This window comes from Mustela nivalis (genome assembly GCF_964662115.1).
Source record: "Mustela nivalis genome assembly, chromosome: 3".
In the NCBI taxonomy this organism is placed as follows: Eukaryota; Metazoa; Chordata; class Mammalia; order Carnivora; family Mustelidae; genus Mustela; species Mustela nivalis.
The window spans coordinates 81,503,561-81,519,741 of record NC_139022.1 but is presented as its reverse complement, the minus strand read 5'-3'; the positions used below and the strand labels follow the sequence as shown (position 1 = coordinate 81,519,741).

Below are 16,181 nucleotides of genomic sequence, written 5' to 3'. Positions count from 1 at the left end.
TGTAGAAGCTGGGTGAGAGTGATCATGATCAAACCATGGTTCTTGTTCATTTGTAAAGCCAATGGCTATGACTGCACTTGGGTCACTTGATGTAAAGGGGTGATAAAGGCCCATGGAGAGATGAATGAAAACTCTCTCTCCCTCTCTCCACCCACCTCCATCCTTCTGTCCATCCATCCATCATTTGTCCATGCATTTGTAAGAAATGGAAGGTAGGGCCCTGGATTTCAGGTCAGCTCTTGCACAGGAGCCTGGACGGCTGCCCACTTTCCCATGGTGAGAAGCATCCATTTTTGCTCTTGTGGCTTCCCAGGTCATCTCCATGATACAGGGTTGCTGGAGGGGCTGCAGCAGAGGATAAGCAGAGCTGAATAAAGATGTGTTCTACTGGCAAACTGCTGTGTTCACTTCCTCTTGGCAGAGAACATCCTCTTGAGAGCCCTGGTGATACGGCAGAAAACGTCTGGTAGTTTCTCGCCTGGTTTTTATTGTGGGCCTCTCTGATGTCACCTTTGCCCCTCAAGATCTCTTTTCAACTGAGCAGTTAGGGGGTCCTTTTAGAGTGAAGTTGAGATCTTGTCACCTTTTTACACGGACTTCTGAGATGGCTTCCCATGGCAGGTGACAGCTGTGCCTTACGATGAGCTTCACTTGTCCTTGAACTTGCCCCTCATTTCTCTCCTCTTTTGCTTCATCCTCCAGGTTACCTGTCTCACATGCTCACCTGAGGGCCTTGACACATGCCAGTCTCTCAAAATGAGATTCTCTTTCATATTCACATGGTTCATGTTGTTAACTTTATTCAGGTCTCCAACAGAATATCAGCTTATTAAGGGTGTTTTCCTACTTTCCTATCTAAAATATCTCTCTTGGGGCGCCTGGGTGACTCAGTGGGTTAAAGCCTCTGCCTTCGGCTCTGGTCATGATCCCAGGGTCCTGGGATCGAGTCCCGCATCAGTCTCTCTGCTCGGCAGGGAGCCTCCTTCCTCCTCTCTCTCTCTGCCTGCCTCTCTGCCTACTTGTAATCTCTGCCTGTCAAATAAATAAATAAAATCTTAAAAAAATATATTAAAAAAAAAGAAGAAATAGTCTTTGTAAGGGTCAAAATTCAGCTCCTTTCTGCCCCACCCCCTTCTTTTTTACAAAGGCATTTCCAGATTGCAGTTCCTTGTAGGGTGGGTATTTCTCTTTTCATCGTCATTTATTTCCCATCTTTCTTGCCCTTTTCCTGCTTCAACTCCGTTTTCATTTGCTTCATTTTTCCAGTCATTTCTCCTCTCACCACCGCCATCACTCCCAAGCCCATCGCTGCTGCTGTTTTATCTTCTTCCTCCTCTCTGAGCTTTCATCGTCTTTCTTCCTTGCCTCCCAGAGACTCTTTGGGAGCTGGGGCTGTGTGGAGTTTCTCGGCACTCTTTCATCATTGCCCTGCGCCCCTGTTTCTATGGTTCAATGTTTACCATGCTGTGGCCTGGCCTTTTCGTACCTGCGCTTGCCCACATTTGAGAAGGAGAAGAGCAGCGGGCCCTGAGAGTGTGCTGTCGTTCCACAGAGGGGATGACAACCGAGGAAGGGAAGAGACAAGAGCATGGGGCGAGATGGGTGTTGTGCAGTGAGTACTGGGCAACCTGGACAACACTGCCTGCCTCTGCTCCTGACTTTCTTCCATGAAGGCCTTTCATTTCCCAGGCCCCGGGGTAGGAGTACAGGGGTGAGGTGGTAAATCTTCCAGCCTGCAGCTTGGAGCATGAGAAAAGCACTGGCTGCAGGGTGAAAACCTGGGCCCCAGCCCCTGGGTCTGCTGTGTGGTCGTACTCAGAGCACATCACCTGTGGGTATGGACCTTCACCGTCCTCATTCGTGAAGTCGGATTGATCACATGCGCTCTGAGGCTTCTTACAGCTTTGTCTTTTGTACATTTCCAAATCCCTTCTTCTCTGAGTGAGTGTTCCTGATGTTTTTATCCTGGGCTGGTCATTACTCGGTAGGTCCTTCAGTGTTCGTTTAAGGATGGCCTGTGTGTGTGTGTGTGTGTGTGTGTGTGTGTGTCTGTTTGTCTGTGTGTTGGTGGTGGAGAATTGAATTTGTATTCTGGCACGAATGCTGGTCAGATGAGAAGGACAAAGGGCACTATTCTCTTCTTTTATACCCTCCTAAGAGGGACTTTTGCAGAATGCAGGAGCTCTGTGTCCCATTCTGAAATAAGAATACAGATGATCGTTTCGCTGTGATTTTGTTAGTCTTTGCCCAGGGGTTATCAATTCTTGAAGACTTAAGGTTCCTTGTATTCTTGATAGTCTTGGTTTTAGTTTGGCACAGTCAGTGCTCTTGGGGGACCCAGACTGACCTTCACATGACACATGGTTTGACATACATATATAGACCTCAAGCATTACGTAAGAACCCAGTAAGATTCTTGTCTGCTTAGATTCAGCCTGAATCTAGAGTTGATGAATTGCAGTCTTGGAGATGTTCAAGATGTGAAATAGAGGTGAACTTGAGCTTCTAATACAGATGAGCAGAGGGATCCCTAGAGTCAGAGGGGCCTTGTAGACACTAAGTAGGTGGCATTGAAACATCTTTCTTGAAGAAAAATCATTTTCCCCCCTCAAAGGAAAACCATTTTCCCCCAAAGGAAAAAAGCTTTTTTCCCTAAACAAAGTTATCTGGGGGAACTTTAATATATAAAATGGATAAGACTTATTTATTGTTAAATATGTCCTTCAAATTTAAATATACTACCTCTTTTAATTCACTGAAGACAGTGACTCAGCCTGACAGTTCAGGTTCTCTCCAGTATGTTAAAACTTGGTAATAATACATTTAAGTTAATGCAGTCTTTTTAGGTGTAAAAATAATTAGAAGCCTATTTTCCAAAATGAAATTTAAATGGAATGCTTGTGAACTTTCAACATTGTCTCTGTTAGTCTCCATTAGAATCCAGAGTTAGCCTGATTTCAATTTGATACAGTGGAAAAAAGACAGTCTCTTCAATAAATGGTGCTGGGAAAACTGGACAGCTATATGTAGAAGAATGAAACTCGACCATTCTCTTACACCGTACACAAAGATAAACTCAAAATGGATTAAAGACCTCAATGTGAGACAGGAATCCATCAGAATCCTAGAGGAGAACATAGGCAGTAACCTCTTCGATGTCAGCCACAGCAACTTCTTTCAAGCTATGTCTCCAAAGGCAAAGGAAACAAAAGCAAAGATCAACTTTAGGGACTTCATCAAAATCAAAAGCTTCTGCACAGCAAAGGAAACAGTCAGCAAGACAAAGAGGCAACCTGGAATGGGAGAAGATATTTGCAAATGACAGTACAGACAAAAGGTTGATATCCAGGATCTATAAAGAACTTCTCAAACTCAACACACACAAAACAGACAATCATATAAAAAAAAATGGGCAGAAGATATGAACAGACACTTCTCCAATGAAGACATACAAATGGCTATCAATTTGAAAACTACTAATGCAGAGGATGAAAATGAACTAACTTTTAATCCAAGGAGCTAGGAAATTGAAACAAGAATAAGGGAGAGATTAAGTACACCAAAAAATACCGCTTATCTGGAGCCACATTTTTTTTTTTTTTTCTGTATCGAAGCTGTTAATCTAGATTATATACCAGGCATCATAAATTCTAGGTTTGTAAGACTAGATAGGTCTGCATTTAGCCCCATTCTCTTTTATGATACATAAGTAAGTAAAGCAAATAAAACAAAAGCAGTGTCTTCTGGTTGTGCTTATTTCTACTAAGCTAAAGCCATCTTTGTCATCTTTGGACATCCCTGATTCTTAGAAGGCTCTCACTGTACAATTGAACTCTGTGCCCTGTCCTTCCTTCCATTGTTCTGGGCTTTCCCCTTTGGGGCCTGCAGAGCATGTCAGAGCCCCTGTCTGCAGGACAGACCCTCAGATATTTGTAACTCTGACCATTTAGCCATGGTTCTTCTCTTCTTTGGCAAAACAGTCCCAGTTCCTTCAATTGTTCCTTCTGTGACAACATGGTTTTTGTGTCCCTTTGGCATCCTTGTCCTTTTCCTCTGAATGTGTTGTCAGTTTTGTCTGTATTGAAGTAGTCCATGACCCAGGTATGTCTGATGGAGAGCAGAGCCAGACCATACCCATTCTTAATGGATTTTCTAGGTTTTCACCTATGCAGAATAGGGCAGAGTAAGCATTTTAGGGTGGCTGTGTCAGTGACAAATCAGGCTTAGTTGATTATTGACCCAAATCCTAACTGGCATCCAGGTGTTAAACTGCATTTTGCTTCATTCCTTATTTATGTACTTGATTATTTGGGAACCATAGACAGGACCTTTCTTCCTTAAGGACTACTAGGATAATTTAAGAGTACAGATTATCATTGGAATTTTCTTATACCCGAGCCAGTATATTTCCTGCAGCAATCTGCTGAAAGTGTCACATATATTTTCAATTTCTAGGAGTTCTATATTTCATACATCTGTGAGTATGTTAGTGATTTTATTTAATTTATTATTTCTTTTAGTGACTTTAAAAAGGAAGTAATCTAAAGAGACTTTTTTTTAAAAAAGTTTTTATTTATTTATTGGACAGATAGAGATCACAGGCAGGCAGAGAGAGAGGGGGAAGCAGGCTCCCTGCCAAGCAGAGAGCCTGATGGGGGGCTCGATCCCAGGACCCTGGGATCGTGACCTGAGCCGAAGGCAGAGGCTTAACCCATTGAGCCACCCAGGGGCCCCTAAAGAGACTTTTAAAGCCTACTTGTTTTTCTTGAGGAATTGGAGTAATTTACTGACCTCTGTCATGACTTTTTTTCCCCCTCATTTGAGTTTTGATACAGAAACAAAGGCTATTTCAGTTCTGTAGTGGTGAATCATCCCATCCAGTGTGAAAGTGATGCAGAATTTTGGATTTGTGTGTTTATGTATAACTGAGTTTATAGCAGAGATATGAAAATGGGTGGCTTTTTAATATTAACGTATATATTTAATTTATGGTAATTGCTCCTTTCGGTAAATAATTGTGTTTCTTATGTAATTCAGATCTTTTATATCCTTTGTCACTTTTTTGGTCTGCTTCTACCATTAGCTACTAAGAGAGGCATGTTAAAGTCTAACTTGTGGTTATGGATTGGTCTAGCTCTTTGGCTTGTTCCTTTTAAAATTTTTTTAATGTTTTGAAGCTATGTTATTGGGTGCCTACAGATTTAATATGATGATAATCTCTTTTTCAACTATGATGCAAAGTTCCTCTTTCTTTACTAATATGTCTTCCTTTGAAATCTGTTTTTTCAGGGACATCTGGGTGGCTCAGTCATTTAAGCATCTATCTGCCTTTGGCTCAGGTCATGATCCCAGAGTCCTGGGATTAGAGCCCCACATAGGGCTCCTTGCTCAGCTGGGAGCCTGCTTCTCCCTCTGACTTCCACCCCCCCGGTTGTGTGCTGTCTTACTCTCTCTGACAAATAAATAAATAAAATCTTTAAAATATATACTTTTTCTGATACTTTTTTACTTTGAAGCTTTTTGTGTTTTTCTTCTTTCATTTTTGAATTAAAAAACTCTGTACTGTGTTGGTATTGTATGTGGGTCATTTCATTAACACTTAAGATAACTGCCAGTGTATTTGGATTTATATCCTATAACTGTCTGTTTGACATACGTTTTATGTTTTTGTTTCTCTTGTTTTTGTGATTTTTTTAAAAGATTTTATTTATTTATTTGACAGAGAGAAATCACAAGTAGATGGAGAGGCAGGCAGAGAGAGAGAGAGGGGGAAGCAGGCCCCCTGCTGAGCAGAGAGCCCGATGCGGGACTCGATCCCAGGACCCTGAGATCATGACCTGAGCCGAAGGCAGCGGCTTAACCCACTGAGCCACCCAGGCACCCTTTGTTTTTGTGATTAATAAAATATTTTCTAATAGGGTTTTTCTTCTGTAACTTGTTATACATTATTCTATTGTTACCATCAACTTAAAACATATGTGTTTGACATAAACATAATAAGCTATTATGTTTAATATTTTCCCCAAACTCCTAGACACTTGAATCACATTTGCCTTTTACATTATTTTTGTCAGACATTTTAGTTCTACAAGTGTTTTAAACTCCATGACATAGTTCCTATTTTGTACATTAGATATTAATTATATTTACTCTACTGTTAGGTATCTCCTCTTGGGTGTCTATGTTGGAGATCATTTTATTTCTGCTTGAATAATTCACTTTAGTTTTTCTTTTAGTGTTGGCCTGCTGGCAGTGAAATCCCTCAGTATTCATCTGAAGCATTTTAATTTTAGTGTCCTTTTTAAGGATTTATTTATTTATTTATTTTGAGAGAGGGAGAAGGGTGGGGAAGGGGCAGAGGGAGAGGGAGAAAGACAATCTCAAGCAGACTCCCCTCTAAGTGTGAAGCCTGATGCAGGACTCTATGTTACAGCCCTGAGATCATGACCTGAACTGAAATCAAGTGTCAGACACTTAACTGACTGAGCCACCTGGGTGGCCCAAGGATATATTTGATAGGTATGGGGTTTTAGGACCTCTGTTATTTTATATCATCACTTTAAAGATAATATTCTGTTGTCCTCTGACTTCCATAACTTCTCTGAGTGGTTCTCCCCTTTCTGGAATTTTAATGCATTTGTTCTTTTTCCCAGTTCTCTGATACCTTTAAGAATATGACCTTTTAATTTTTCTGTCTTGATTTTCTAGTTGCTACCAGCAAGAATGTTGGACTTCTATGGTCTGTTTTATCTTGTCTTGAAATGGAATCCATTCCTACTTGAAAGGGTCTTTGTGGAAATAAGTGTTGCATTGTCTCACATGGGTTTAAAGAAATGCTTAAACACAGTAATTTGGAATAAAAGACTTAATGCCCAGAGCACTTTGAATTGTGCTTGAAGAATGTAAAGAGGATGACCTAACTTGCAGGTTGGGGTAGAAATCAAGACACTCACTATTGTCCATCTGGCTCTGGGACCTTGAGCTAATTAATACTAACTGGTTCCTGTACTTTTATTTACTTACCAATAAAATGGAAAAATACACTTCTAAAAATTCTCAAGAATCTCACAACACTTAACATGCTGCTCTGCAGGGAAGGTTCTGTGTTGAATTACTATTTTTCGTTGTAAAGACAAGTTTCAGATGTTGAAAATAATCAAATTTGATAATTCACTTAAGAGCATTTGTTTATATTAGCATAATTGTTTTCATGGAATGTATTAGTAAACTTGCAATACAATATTTAACCCCTCAGTTAAAATGTCCCTTTAACATGCTTCTACCCTAAAAATCACCCCATATAAAGGCTGTGCAGAATATTTTGAAAAATAATAGCGCATGTCTTATTATCCCAAAAAGGTCACCGTTGCCCTTAAATGGCATTTATTATGTTCCCATTATTATTTTGGTTCTATAGAAGTTAGAGTTGAATGGCATAGGTATGAGAATACAATGAAACCCATAAACCTTTACTCAGAAAAATAGGCACATACACATACAAAGAGAGTTTTTGCTAACAATTTTAAATGGTGCCCAGATTTCCTGAAACCCATTTATGGATTCTTCCTGTGGCCCCAAATTAAGAAACACCACTATAAAAGGATGCATACTTTGTTCTCATTGTCATAATTTGAAACTACAGTATTTATTGCCTATTTGTGCCAGGTATTTTAGAAACTAGATGATTGGTTAGCAAATGGCATTGTTAGTAAACAGATATAATTATACGTAGATATATTGTCTATAGAGGGTGAGAGGGAAGACAGTAGGGAGAACATTAGCACAAGGATGTTGAGTGATTAGGATAATACAGGCATTAACCAAGTTACTCAAGGTATTTAGAGACCTTGTTTAAGGAAAAAATATTTAGAATGTGCACGTCAGTGCTGACCATTTCCATCTTAAATGTCTTCAGAAGAAGAGTAAAATAATTGGATGAAAGAAATAGTTTATTGGGGCAAAAAGATTGAATACCTTTTTTGGTTCTATGAGAAAAAATCCACAGATGTCACAGCATTTCAGCAGAAGGCTTGGTCTTTGACTGACAATTATTGATGAGTTTTACAAGCAGAATTTCTCAAAGAGGAGGCTTCTTGGTAAATTGGTTTCATTAACTTGTGTGTGTGTGTGTGTGTGTGTGTGTGCGCGCACGTCTGCGTGTGTGTGTGTTTATATTAAGTTGTATTCAGTATGGTTATAGTCCAGCTTTCCTCCTCAGTATTTGTTCCCAATTTCCATGTTACTGGCCTGCAGAGATTTTACAGGAGTATTTGAGTACTTTTATATGGCCAATAGAAGAATAACAGGTGGTACACCTTCACTGTTCAGAGAGGAGAGGGATGGACTGTGATGTTCATCTCAGCTGGTTCACTTGAGAAAGTGAAAATTTTGACCTGCTTAAGGCAAACATGAATGCAGATGTGAATAAAAAAGGGAAGACCAGAATTCTTGAAGTTGTAATTTGAACAGGCCACTAACAATGTTGGCACTATTTAGCAGTAGTCTTTAGTAAAAGTGAGACATAAATTAAGGGGTGGGGGGAAGAAGTGAATGAAATCGATGAGGAACTGTTTGCTGTCCATAAATGAGGAAATAGGAATTTTAGCAAGGTTGTAATGAAAATGATACTCATGACCAGCACTGGTGGCCATGGAATTTGATAGAACATTATTGGAAAGCAGTTTGGCGATTTGTGACAAACTTTCACATTTTTGGACCCATTTCTGGAATTTTATTCCTTAATAGTAAAACATAAAATAATGCACAAGAAAAAGTTTCTTGTAGTATCATTTATAATTGTAAGCTAGAAACACTCTTCAAGTACAACAATACAGGGGTAACAGAGGAGAATATAGAACATCTCATTTGATGGAATGCAATTTAAAAGGGTGCCAAAAAACAAAAAGTGGAAAAGTACTTTTCCTGGAAGAGATAGGAACACCATATGTGTACTTATGCTGTGAGGTTAGCTCTGTAAGAATTAGCTGTGTCTTGCACGAAGACTGGAAGGCAATAAAGGAATGAAAACAAGTTGGTACATTGGAGTGGTGTCATTTCGATTTCTTTTATCCCTATCATTTTGTTTAATACCGAGAAATTTTTTAAAAATTTTTTTACTGAGAAATTTTAGACAGTCTTCTAACTTAATGTGCTTATGAATTTTTGTGTTCAATATTGAATTGGAAATTGAGATATGTGATATGAGGCCTGTTTTGCCCCTAATAGCTAATAGATAGCTGTTGTCCCAAAAAACAATTTGCTGAGCCGATTATTCTTTCCCCACTGGCTTGAAATGTCACCTTTATTACATAACTTCCATGTGTCTGCTTTTCAGCTCCATACTCAGTGGTCTGTCGTGCCCAGGTCGCACTGTTTAAATTATTATGGTTTTATTGCAAGGTATGCTTTGTGGTAGGGCAAATTCTGACCTCACTCTGCACAGCTCAAGCGCTATCTTTCTCTAGACTGTTCCCATTCTTGTGAATCTGTTCTTCCAGATGCACTTTAAAATAGCCTTCTTTCATTTGAAGATTAATTTTGGGTTTTGGCTAGAGAACATTAAAGGTTTAGATTAATTGGGGGAAATAATTTTGCCCATTATGCCTCTTACTATGTCTGGAATTTTCAGCAAAATTAGTGTTTTTTTTTAAATTTTTTTAAAATTTAAACTCAGTTAATTACCATATAATGTATTATTAGTTTCAGAGGTAGAGTTCATTGATTCATTGGTTGCATAAAATACCCAGTACTCGTTATATCATGTGTCCTCCTTAATGCCCATCACCCAGTCACCCCATCCGCTCACCCACCACCACTCCAGCAACCCTCAGTTTGTTTCCTACAGTTAAGAGTCTCTAATGGATTGTCTTCCTTACTGGTTTCGTCTTGTTTCCATTTCCCTATGATTCTCTGTTTTGTTTCTTAAATTCCATATATGGGTCACATATGAAAATTGTCTTTCTTTGATTGACTTATTTCACTTAGCCTCATACTCTCTAGTTCCATCCACGTTGTTGAAAATGGTAAGATTTCACTTATTTTTTAAAAAAGATGTATTTATTTGACAGAGAAAGAGAGAGAGAGGGAGAGACAGTGACAAAGGGAATACAAGCAAGGGAATCGGAGGGGGAGAAGCAAGCTTCCCGCCGACAGGGAGCCCAGTGCAGGGCTGGATCCCAGGACCCAGAGATTATGACCTGAGCTGAAGGCAGACACTTAAAAACTGAGCCACCCAGGTGTCCCCAGGATTTCATTTTTTTGATGGCTGAGTAATACATATTTGTGTGTGTGTATAAACACACACACACACACACACACACACACACCCCACATCTTCTTTATCCATTCATCTGTCAATGGACATCTGGTCTCTTTCCATAGTTTGGCTATTGTGGACATTACTGCTATGATTATTGGGTTGCGCTTGCCCCTTCTAATCACTACATTTGTATCTTGAGGGTAAATACCAAGTAGTGCGATTGAGCGTTTTAGGGTAGCTCTATTTCCAACTTTTTGAGGAACCTCCACACTGTTTTCCAGAGTGGCTGTACAAGCTTACAAATAGACACCTGAAAAATGCTCACCATCACTTGGCATCAGGGAAATACAAATCAAAACCAAAGTTAGATACCAAAGTGAGATACCTCACACCCGTCAGAATGGCTAAAATGAACAAGTCAGGAAATAACAAATGTTGGTGAGGATGTGGAGAGAGGGGAACCCTCTTACACTGCAGGTCGAATGTGTGTTTCTTTTAAATGTGGGATATAGTGAATTGACAGAAAGATGATGAGACGTGTTTAGTATTTCTCCATAGAAGCAGAGTGATTCTGACATTGATGGCAGTAAATTCACTTTGGAAAGATTATAGTTTTAATTGCCTAAAAGTGTGAAATTGATCCTAGGGGGGGAATAGGTGCAAGCCCACTGGAATTCTGTAGATTGGAATTTATCCTTGCCATTAATAAAGTTAGTGGCCCTTTAAGAAAAAGAGCAAGTTTTCAGTGGCCACAGTGTTTAGAAAGACCCCAGTCTGCTCCCCCAAGTTGTAACTTGTGGCTGGTTATTTATACTGTACTGGATTTGGGGAACATTTTCAGAAACCCATTTCTCCTGATGTGTGTAGCTTAGTCTGAATCTCCTTGGATCATTCACTTTCCAGAAAGAAAATGTTCATGTTCTTTCATATTCATATTTTCTTTTTCTGTCATCCTTTCCTGCTCACCCTCGATCCCATTTTTTCTCTTTGAGTTTCTCTCTTAATTCCTGCATCACCCCTATCCCTCCTGCTCTCAGAATGCCTTCCGTGTCTTTCTGATCTCGTTGCGATTAGCAAGTAAGAAGACCCGTTTTATTGCTGACTAGTGTCCTTAGTGCTAAGACTGTGGGCATCTCACTTTAATGCTTGGGTCTTATTTCTGACCTATTTTTGTTTATCTTCTTTTATCAGTGTAGTGTATGGTGTGGACTCAAAAGGAAGGCACACCTGAATTGTAAAACTGTTAATTTAGTGTTGCATCGTTTTTGAAAGTCTTGGAACTAAACTCCTTTATAAGTTGTGGTCCTTGTTCACCCAACCAAAGAAAATAGGCATGTGATGGTTATTTTGATTAGATACAGATTAGATATTCTTCTGATGTGTGAAAAGCTTTGATCTGTTGATACGATTTGTTTTCTTTAAAAAAAAAATGACAAGTCAGGTCAGATTCTGTTCGTGGACAATTAACAGTCTCTTTAGCCACCAGGAACATAAGGAACGCAGACTGTTCTTCCTTTTTTAGGAAATGGAATTTCATCTAAGTTTCCTCTCTGTCATGTCAGACATTTGTTACTGTTACATTTTTTTTTTTTTGCTTTTCAGAGCCTCTTCCTGAACTTTTTTAGGAAGCTGTCATATGGTGGATTATTCTTGGCATGTTGTTTTCTATTGATTGCATTCGTGTATGTTTGCATGCGCTCACATGCAGAGAAAGGACAATCCAAAACTGTGTTAGCTAGTGGTTTTTTAAACCACAATTTGTATTTATACTACTTCATAATTTAAGATAATGCTTTGTGTGTGCTAGATTTCAAACTGCTAGGAAAACATTGCCTTTTTATTTTTAAAGTTTGGATGAACTATCCATGTGATTATTGGAGAAAGGAGTTCTGCAGTGATTTTTTTTTTTTTTTTCTGGTACTGATTGGCCTACTTCTTGATATCCTACAGAATATAGTGCTGATAATAGCCATCAAAGGCAAACAGATGGTAAGGAGACTGTGTAGAATTTCCTTTGTTTCCTTTTCTCCCCTATCACAGGGGGAGGAACTTGCCAAGAGAGGGTTTGTTTTTGTTGGACAAGCACACAAAAGCCCAGATGCTTCTCAGCCGTGGGCCAAGCTCTGGACGCCTTCCAAAGTGGGCGACCCTTTCCACCTCCTAGTTTCCATTTCCCTGCCACTCCCACGGGCTGGGTGGAATGTACCATCTCCCTGGAGGACTCTGGTTATATTGCTTTTTTGTTTTTGAGTGGAGGGAGTATCCTGAATCCTTTGAGTCTTCCAGCATCTCAAGATGGTCTGGCAGGCCTGTCTCCCTTGGTTGTAGCAATGTAGGTCTAGCCCTTCCACACAGCCTCTGGATGATAACGTCCGTTCAAGCCCTCACCTGCTACATGCTTCCTTGACATACCTTCTTTCCTTGACATACCTCACGTTCCTCTGTGACCCAGGGGCAGCTTCTCTCCTTGGAACTGGGGCACTTAGCAGGGTGTGTGCCCACTAGAAGCTCTCAAGAGAGAGTGTGAGGCCACGCTGGATGCAAAAGAGGAGTTGGAATTCTTTCAGAGAAGACAAATAGCAACTGGAAATGGCACAGCAAGGGTGGGAGCGTGTGGAGCTGTTTATTGGGCACAGTGTGTGAATAGTTCAAGTTCTTACAACCTGCTGGGATCCAGTACAGGGTAAGGTGATAACTAAAAATTATTGTTTTGAACCTTGGTACTGTGGGGTATGTCAGGTATAGAAAAAAAAAAAAAAGGAATCCGTGATGTTCATCAGGTAGGAATTCAAATGAAATATAAGACAACAAAGTTCAGTCCCATTTATATAGCTAGTAAACTTAAAAACTTTCTTCCCTGTGCTCTGGACTTCTTCAGCCTTCAGAACAGAACAAACCAGCTCTCACACCATACTGTCAAATGTCAGAAAGCATCTCTCTGTCATTGCAAGTGTTTGCTGTTGGGAAGGAGGATTTGTGATATTTGAGTGTCAACCACATGATCTCAGTGTCACAAATAACATTGTTTTGGATCCTCGCCCTTCTTATTTATTTATTTATTTATTTATTTAGAGCCAGGACAAGAAGGTGTGATGATGCCTCAACTTACTCATTTTTTTCTTTTCTTTTTTCTTTTTTTAGGGGCAGAAGACCGTCTATGCAAAGTTTGGCAAAAATGTGTATCTTCCTAAAGATGCCGAGTTTTACTTTATTTACAGCGGATCTCATCAGAGACACATCGTGATTGCTGAACGCGCTGAGGATAATGTTCTCCAGTCTAGCATTCCAGGTGAGGTGTAGTCTTTACTCTGCAGATCTGTCTGGAAGCATCTGTCCTCCAGGGACCTAGACTGGGAAGAGGACCAGGAGGAGAAAGTAAACAGTGCTGCAAAGTGAGATGGGTGTGTGTGAGAGTGGCGGGGCGAGTGGGGGCGCTGCGGTGGCACACGGGGCTAGGAGGCAGGGAAGGGACAGAGCCCATGAGGACACTGACACTTGGGTCATCTTATTTATGAGCCTCTTTTGGCTGTGTCTGCCTTGCTGAGACTGGGCAGGCCCATCCTACTGATGGCACCCAACTTAGAAAGTTGGCTATGCTTTGAGTATAGTCCAATGGAGGAGTGTCTCTGTCTTGGTATCACCTGTTGTCCCAGGGCCTATGGCCAGGGATGGCTCAGGCAGAACTGAGACGTTGGCAACAGGTTGTCATTGTCTCTCCCTCCTTCCCCTGTGGTCAGTCTGGCAGCCCCGGTGATCACCGCTCTCCTGCTTGCTCCTTTTGGTGGCTGGGTTCTTTCCTTGGGCCTCTGTGTATCCAGACTCTTCCTTCCTAGATCTCAGGCTCCAGAACTTTCTCTTCTCACCACCAAAATGTTCATGTTCAGAAACTTGTCATTCTCTTACATTCTTTTTCAGTTACCATGGTGACAGATGACTCATTAATATTGCATGCCAATGTTTGTTAAGAGCTAATAGTTGTCAGCATCAGTTGCATATTTTCACTGGGCTGTGGGTTATCTGTCAGAGACATGAAGCTGTAGTCCAGAGGTGTAATGAAGATATTCTTACTTACAGGATGGGAGGGCTTTGTTGTTCTGGTTTATTGATGGGTTAGTTTTCCTTAACTAGGGGTCTTTGAGGTCCTCTAAATTGCAGCATGTAGGGAACCTTCAGTATTTTGAAGGGTGGGATTGGCCTCATTTTTAGAGGGAAGATGTTTCTAAGTGCTTCTGCAGTATAGGCGGATAGTAAACATGCAAACAACACAGACATAAAATTGCAGGGATGTACAAAGGCTTGTCAGCCCTACCTGGGCTTGTACATCAGATCAACCTGTTGCCCCATTTCTGAGACCATGAGCATGTTTTTAAACATGCTGCTGTAATTGATGTAATGCTTTCTATACAAGTTAACACATTTTACAGATTCAGTTGGGCATGATTAAAGTTCACCTTTCCTTATTTTTTTTTAAGATTGTATTTATTTATTTGACAGAGAGAGTGTGCACAAGTAAACAGAGCAGCAGGCAGAGGGAGAGGGAGAAGCAGGCTCCTCGCTGAGCAGAGACCCCAATATGGGACTCGACCCTAGTACCCTGGGATCATGACGAGGGCAGATGCTTAACCAACTGAGCCACCCAGATGCCCCAAACGTTCCTTCTGTGAATACACAAGTAGCCAAGTAATAAATATTAACCAACCATTCTTTTGCTCTGCCTCTGGATGTTTGTGTATTTTCATTGGTAATCCAGGCATACATCAGGTGCATGGTTGTAGGTGAATTTACAGAATATAATGCAATCCATAAAGAGTGATGAGTATGATGTGCAATGAAAACCAAAGCATTGTATGTAATTTGGAAACCAAAATTTTTTTTTTTTCTGAATTACATCTGTGTTCAAATTCTAAATTAAGTTGAACAACTTTAAACAACTAGTTGAGAGCAATAGTGGAAAACCAGACCCAGGCCGTACGAAACATATAGAAACTGAGTAATTTTCAACACTTCTCTATTTGGCCTAGTAACTACCATACTGACAAGAAAAAAAAAAATAGACCTCATTAATGGCACAGAGTCACTTCAGCTTTGTCTCTTCTGCCTCAGCCTTTTGGCTTTGGCCTTTATGTTTTTACTGCCTTTTGTTTCTCCCTCTTGGTTTTCTTTTACAAAGCCTCTTATGGAGGAAGAATGAAAACAATAACTGAAGTGCCAATCCCAGTATCAAAAGTTTTATCATTTTCTTTACTTGGATGTATGGGTGAGTCTCCTTCTAGTCCTTGTGTGTTAAAGAAGAGCTATTTGGGGTGCCTGGGTGGCTCAGTGGGTTAAGCCACTGCCTTCGGCTCAGGTCATGATCTCAGGGTCCTGGGATCGAGTCCCGCATCAGGCTCTTTACTCAGCGGAGAGCCTGCTTCCTCCTCTCTCTCTCTGCCTGCCTCTCTGCCTACTTGTGATCTCTCTCTGTCAAATAAATAAATAAAATCTTAAAAAAAAAAAAAAAAAAAAAAAGAAGATCTATTTGATGACATCATGGCCTACTGCAAAGTGAGGGTTCTCGCCTTTGATTTTAACAAAGGTGATTTCGTATAGATGGGTGACAGTCCTTGTTTCTGAACCTTATTAAATGTCTCTCTCCTGTTACAGCTTTCCCAGAAGAATATAGAGTGGATTTCTGTAGTCCGTCCTGGAAGTGTATAGTCTGGGGATGGAGGGCTGAATTCTGTGCCTGGACCATTGGGTCATTTTGGAAGAGGTGGTGTGAGCGTTGACAGTCGTTATCGCTTAGTGAGCTGGGATGCTCTTGTTCCTATGAAGGATCCTATTAGCCATTTGCTTGGGGGCCAGTGGTAGCTGAATGTTAACCCTTCTTCTGTCTGGCTGTGCCTGTAGTAATCACAGCAGTTTGGTGGTACTGATTCCTGGG

At 40.5% G+C, this 16,181-nt stretch overlaps 1 protein-coding gene across 7 annotated transcripts in view; it reads left to right on the top strand.

Annotated features, from left to right (window-relative positions):
- ARHGEF28 (Rho guanine nucleotide exchange factor 28) overlaps positions 1 to 16,181 on the top strand; it is a 317,255-nt gene that overhangs the window by 124,475 nt on the left and 176,599 nt on the right. For all 7 annotated transcript variants that reach the window (XR_014310177.1, XM_082724969.1, XM_082724974.1 and 4 more), the window contains one exon: positions 13,400 to 13,547. Coding sequence is in view for 6 of the 7 variants with exons in the window: in XM_082724969.1 (XP_082581095.1) it covers positions 13,400 to 13,547 (148 nt within the window). In the remaining variant the exon portion in view is untranslated. The remainder of the gene's footprint in view (positions 1 to 13,399; positions 13,548 to 16,181) is intronic.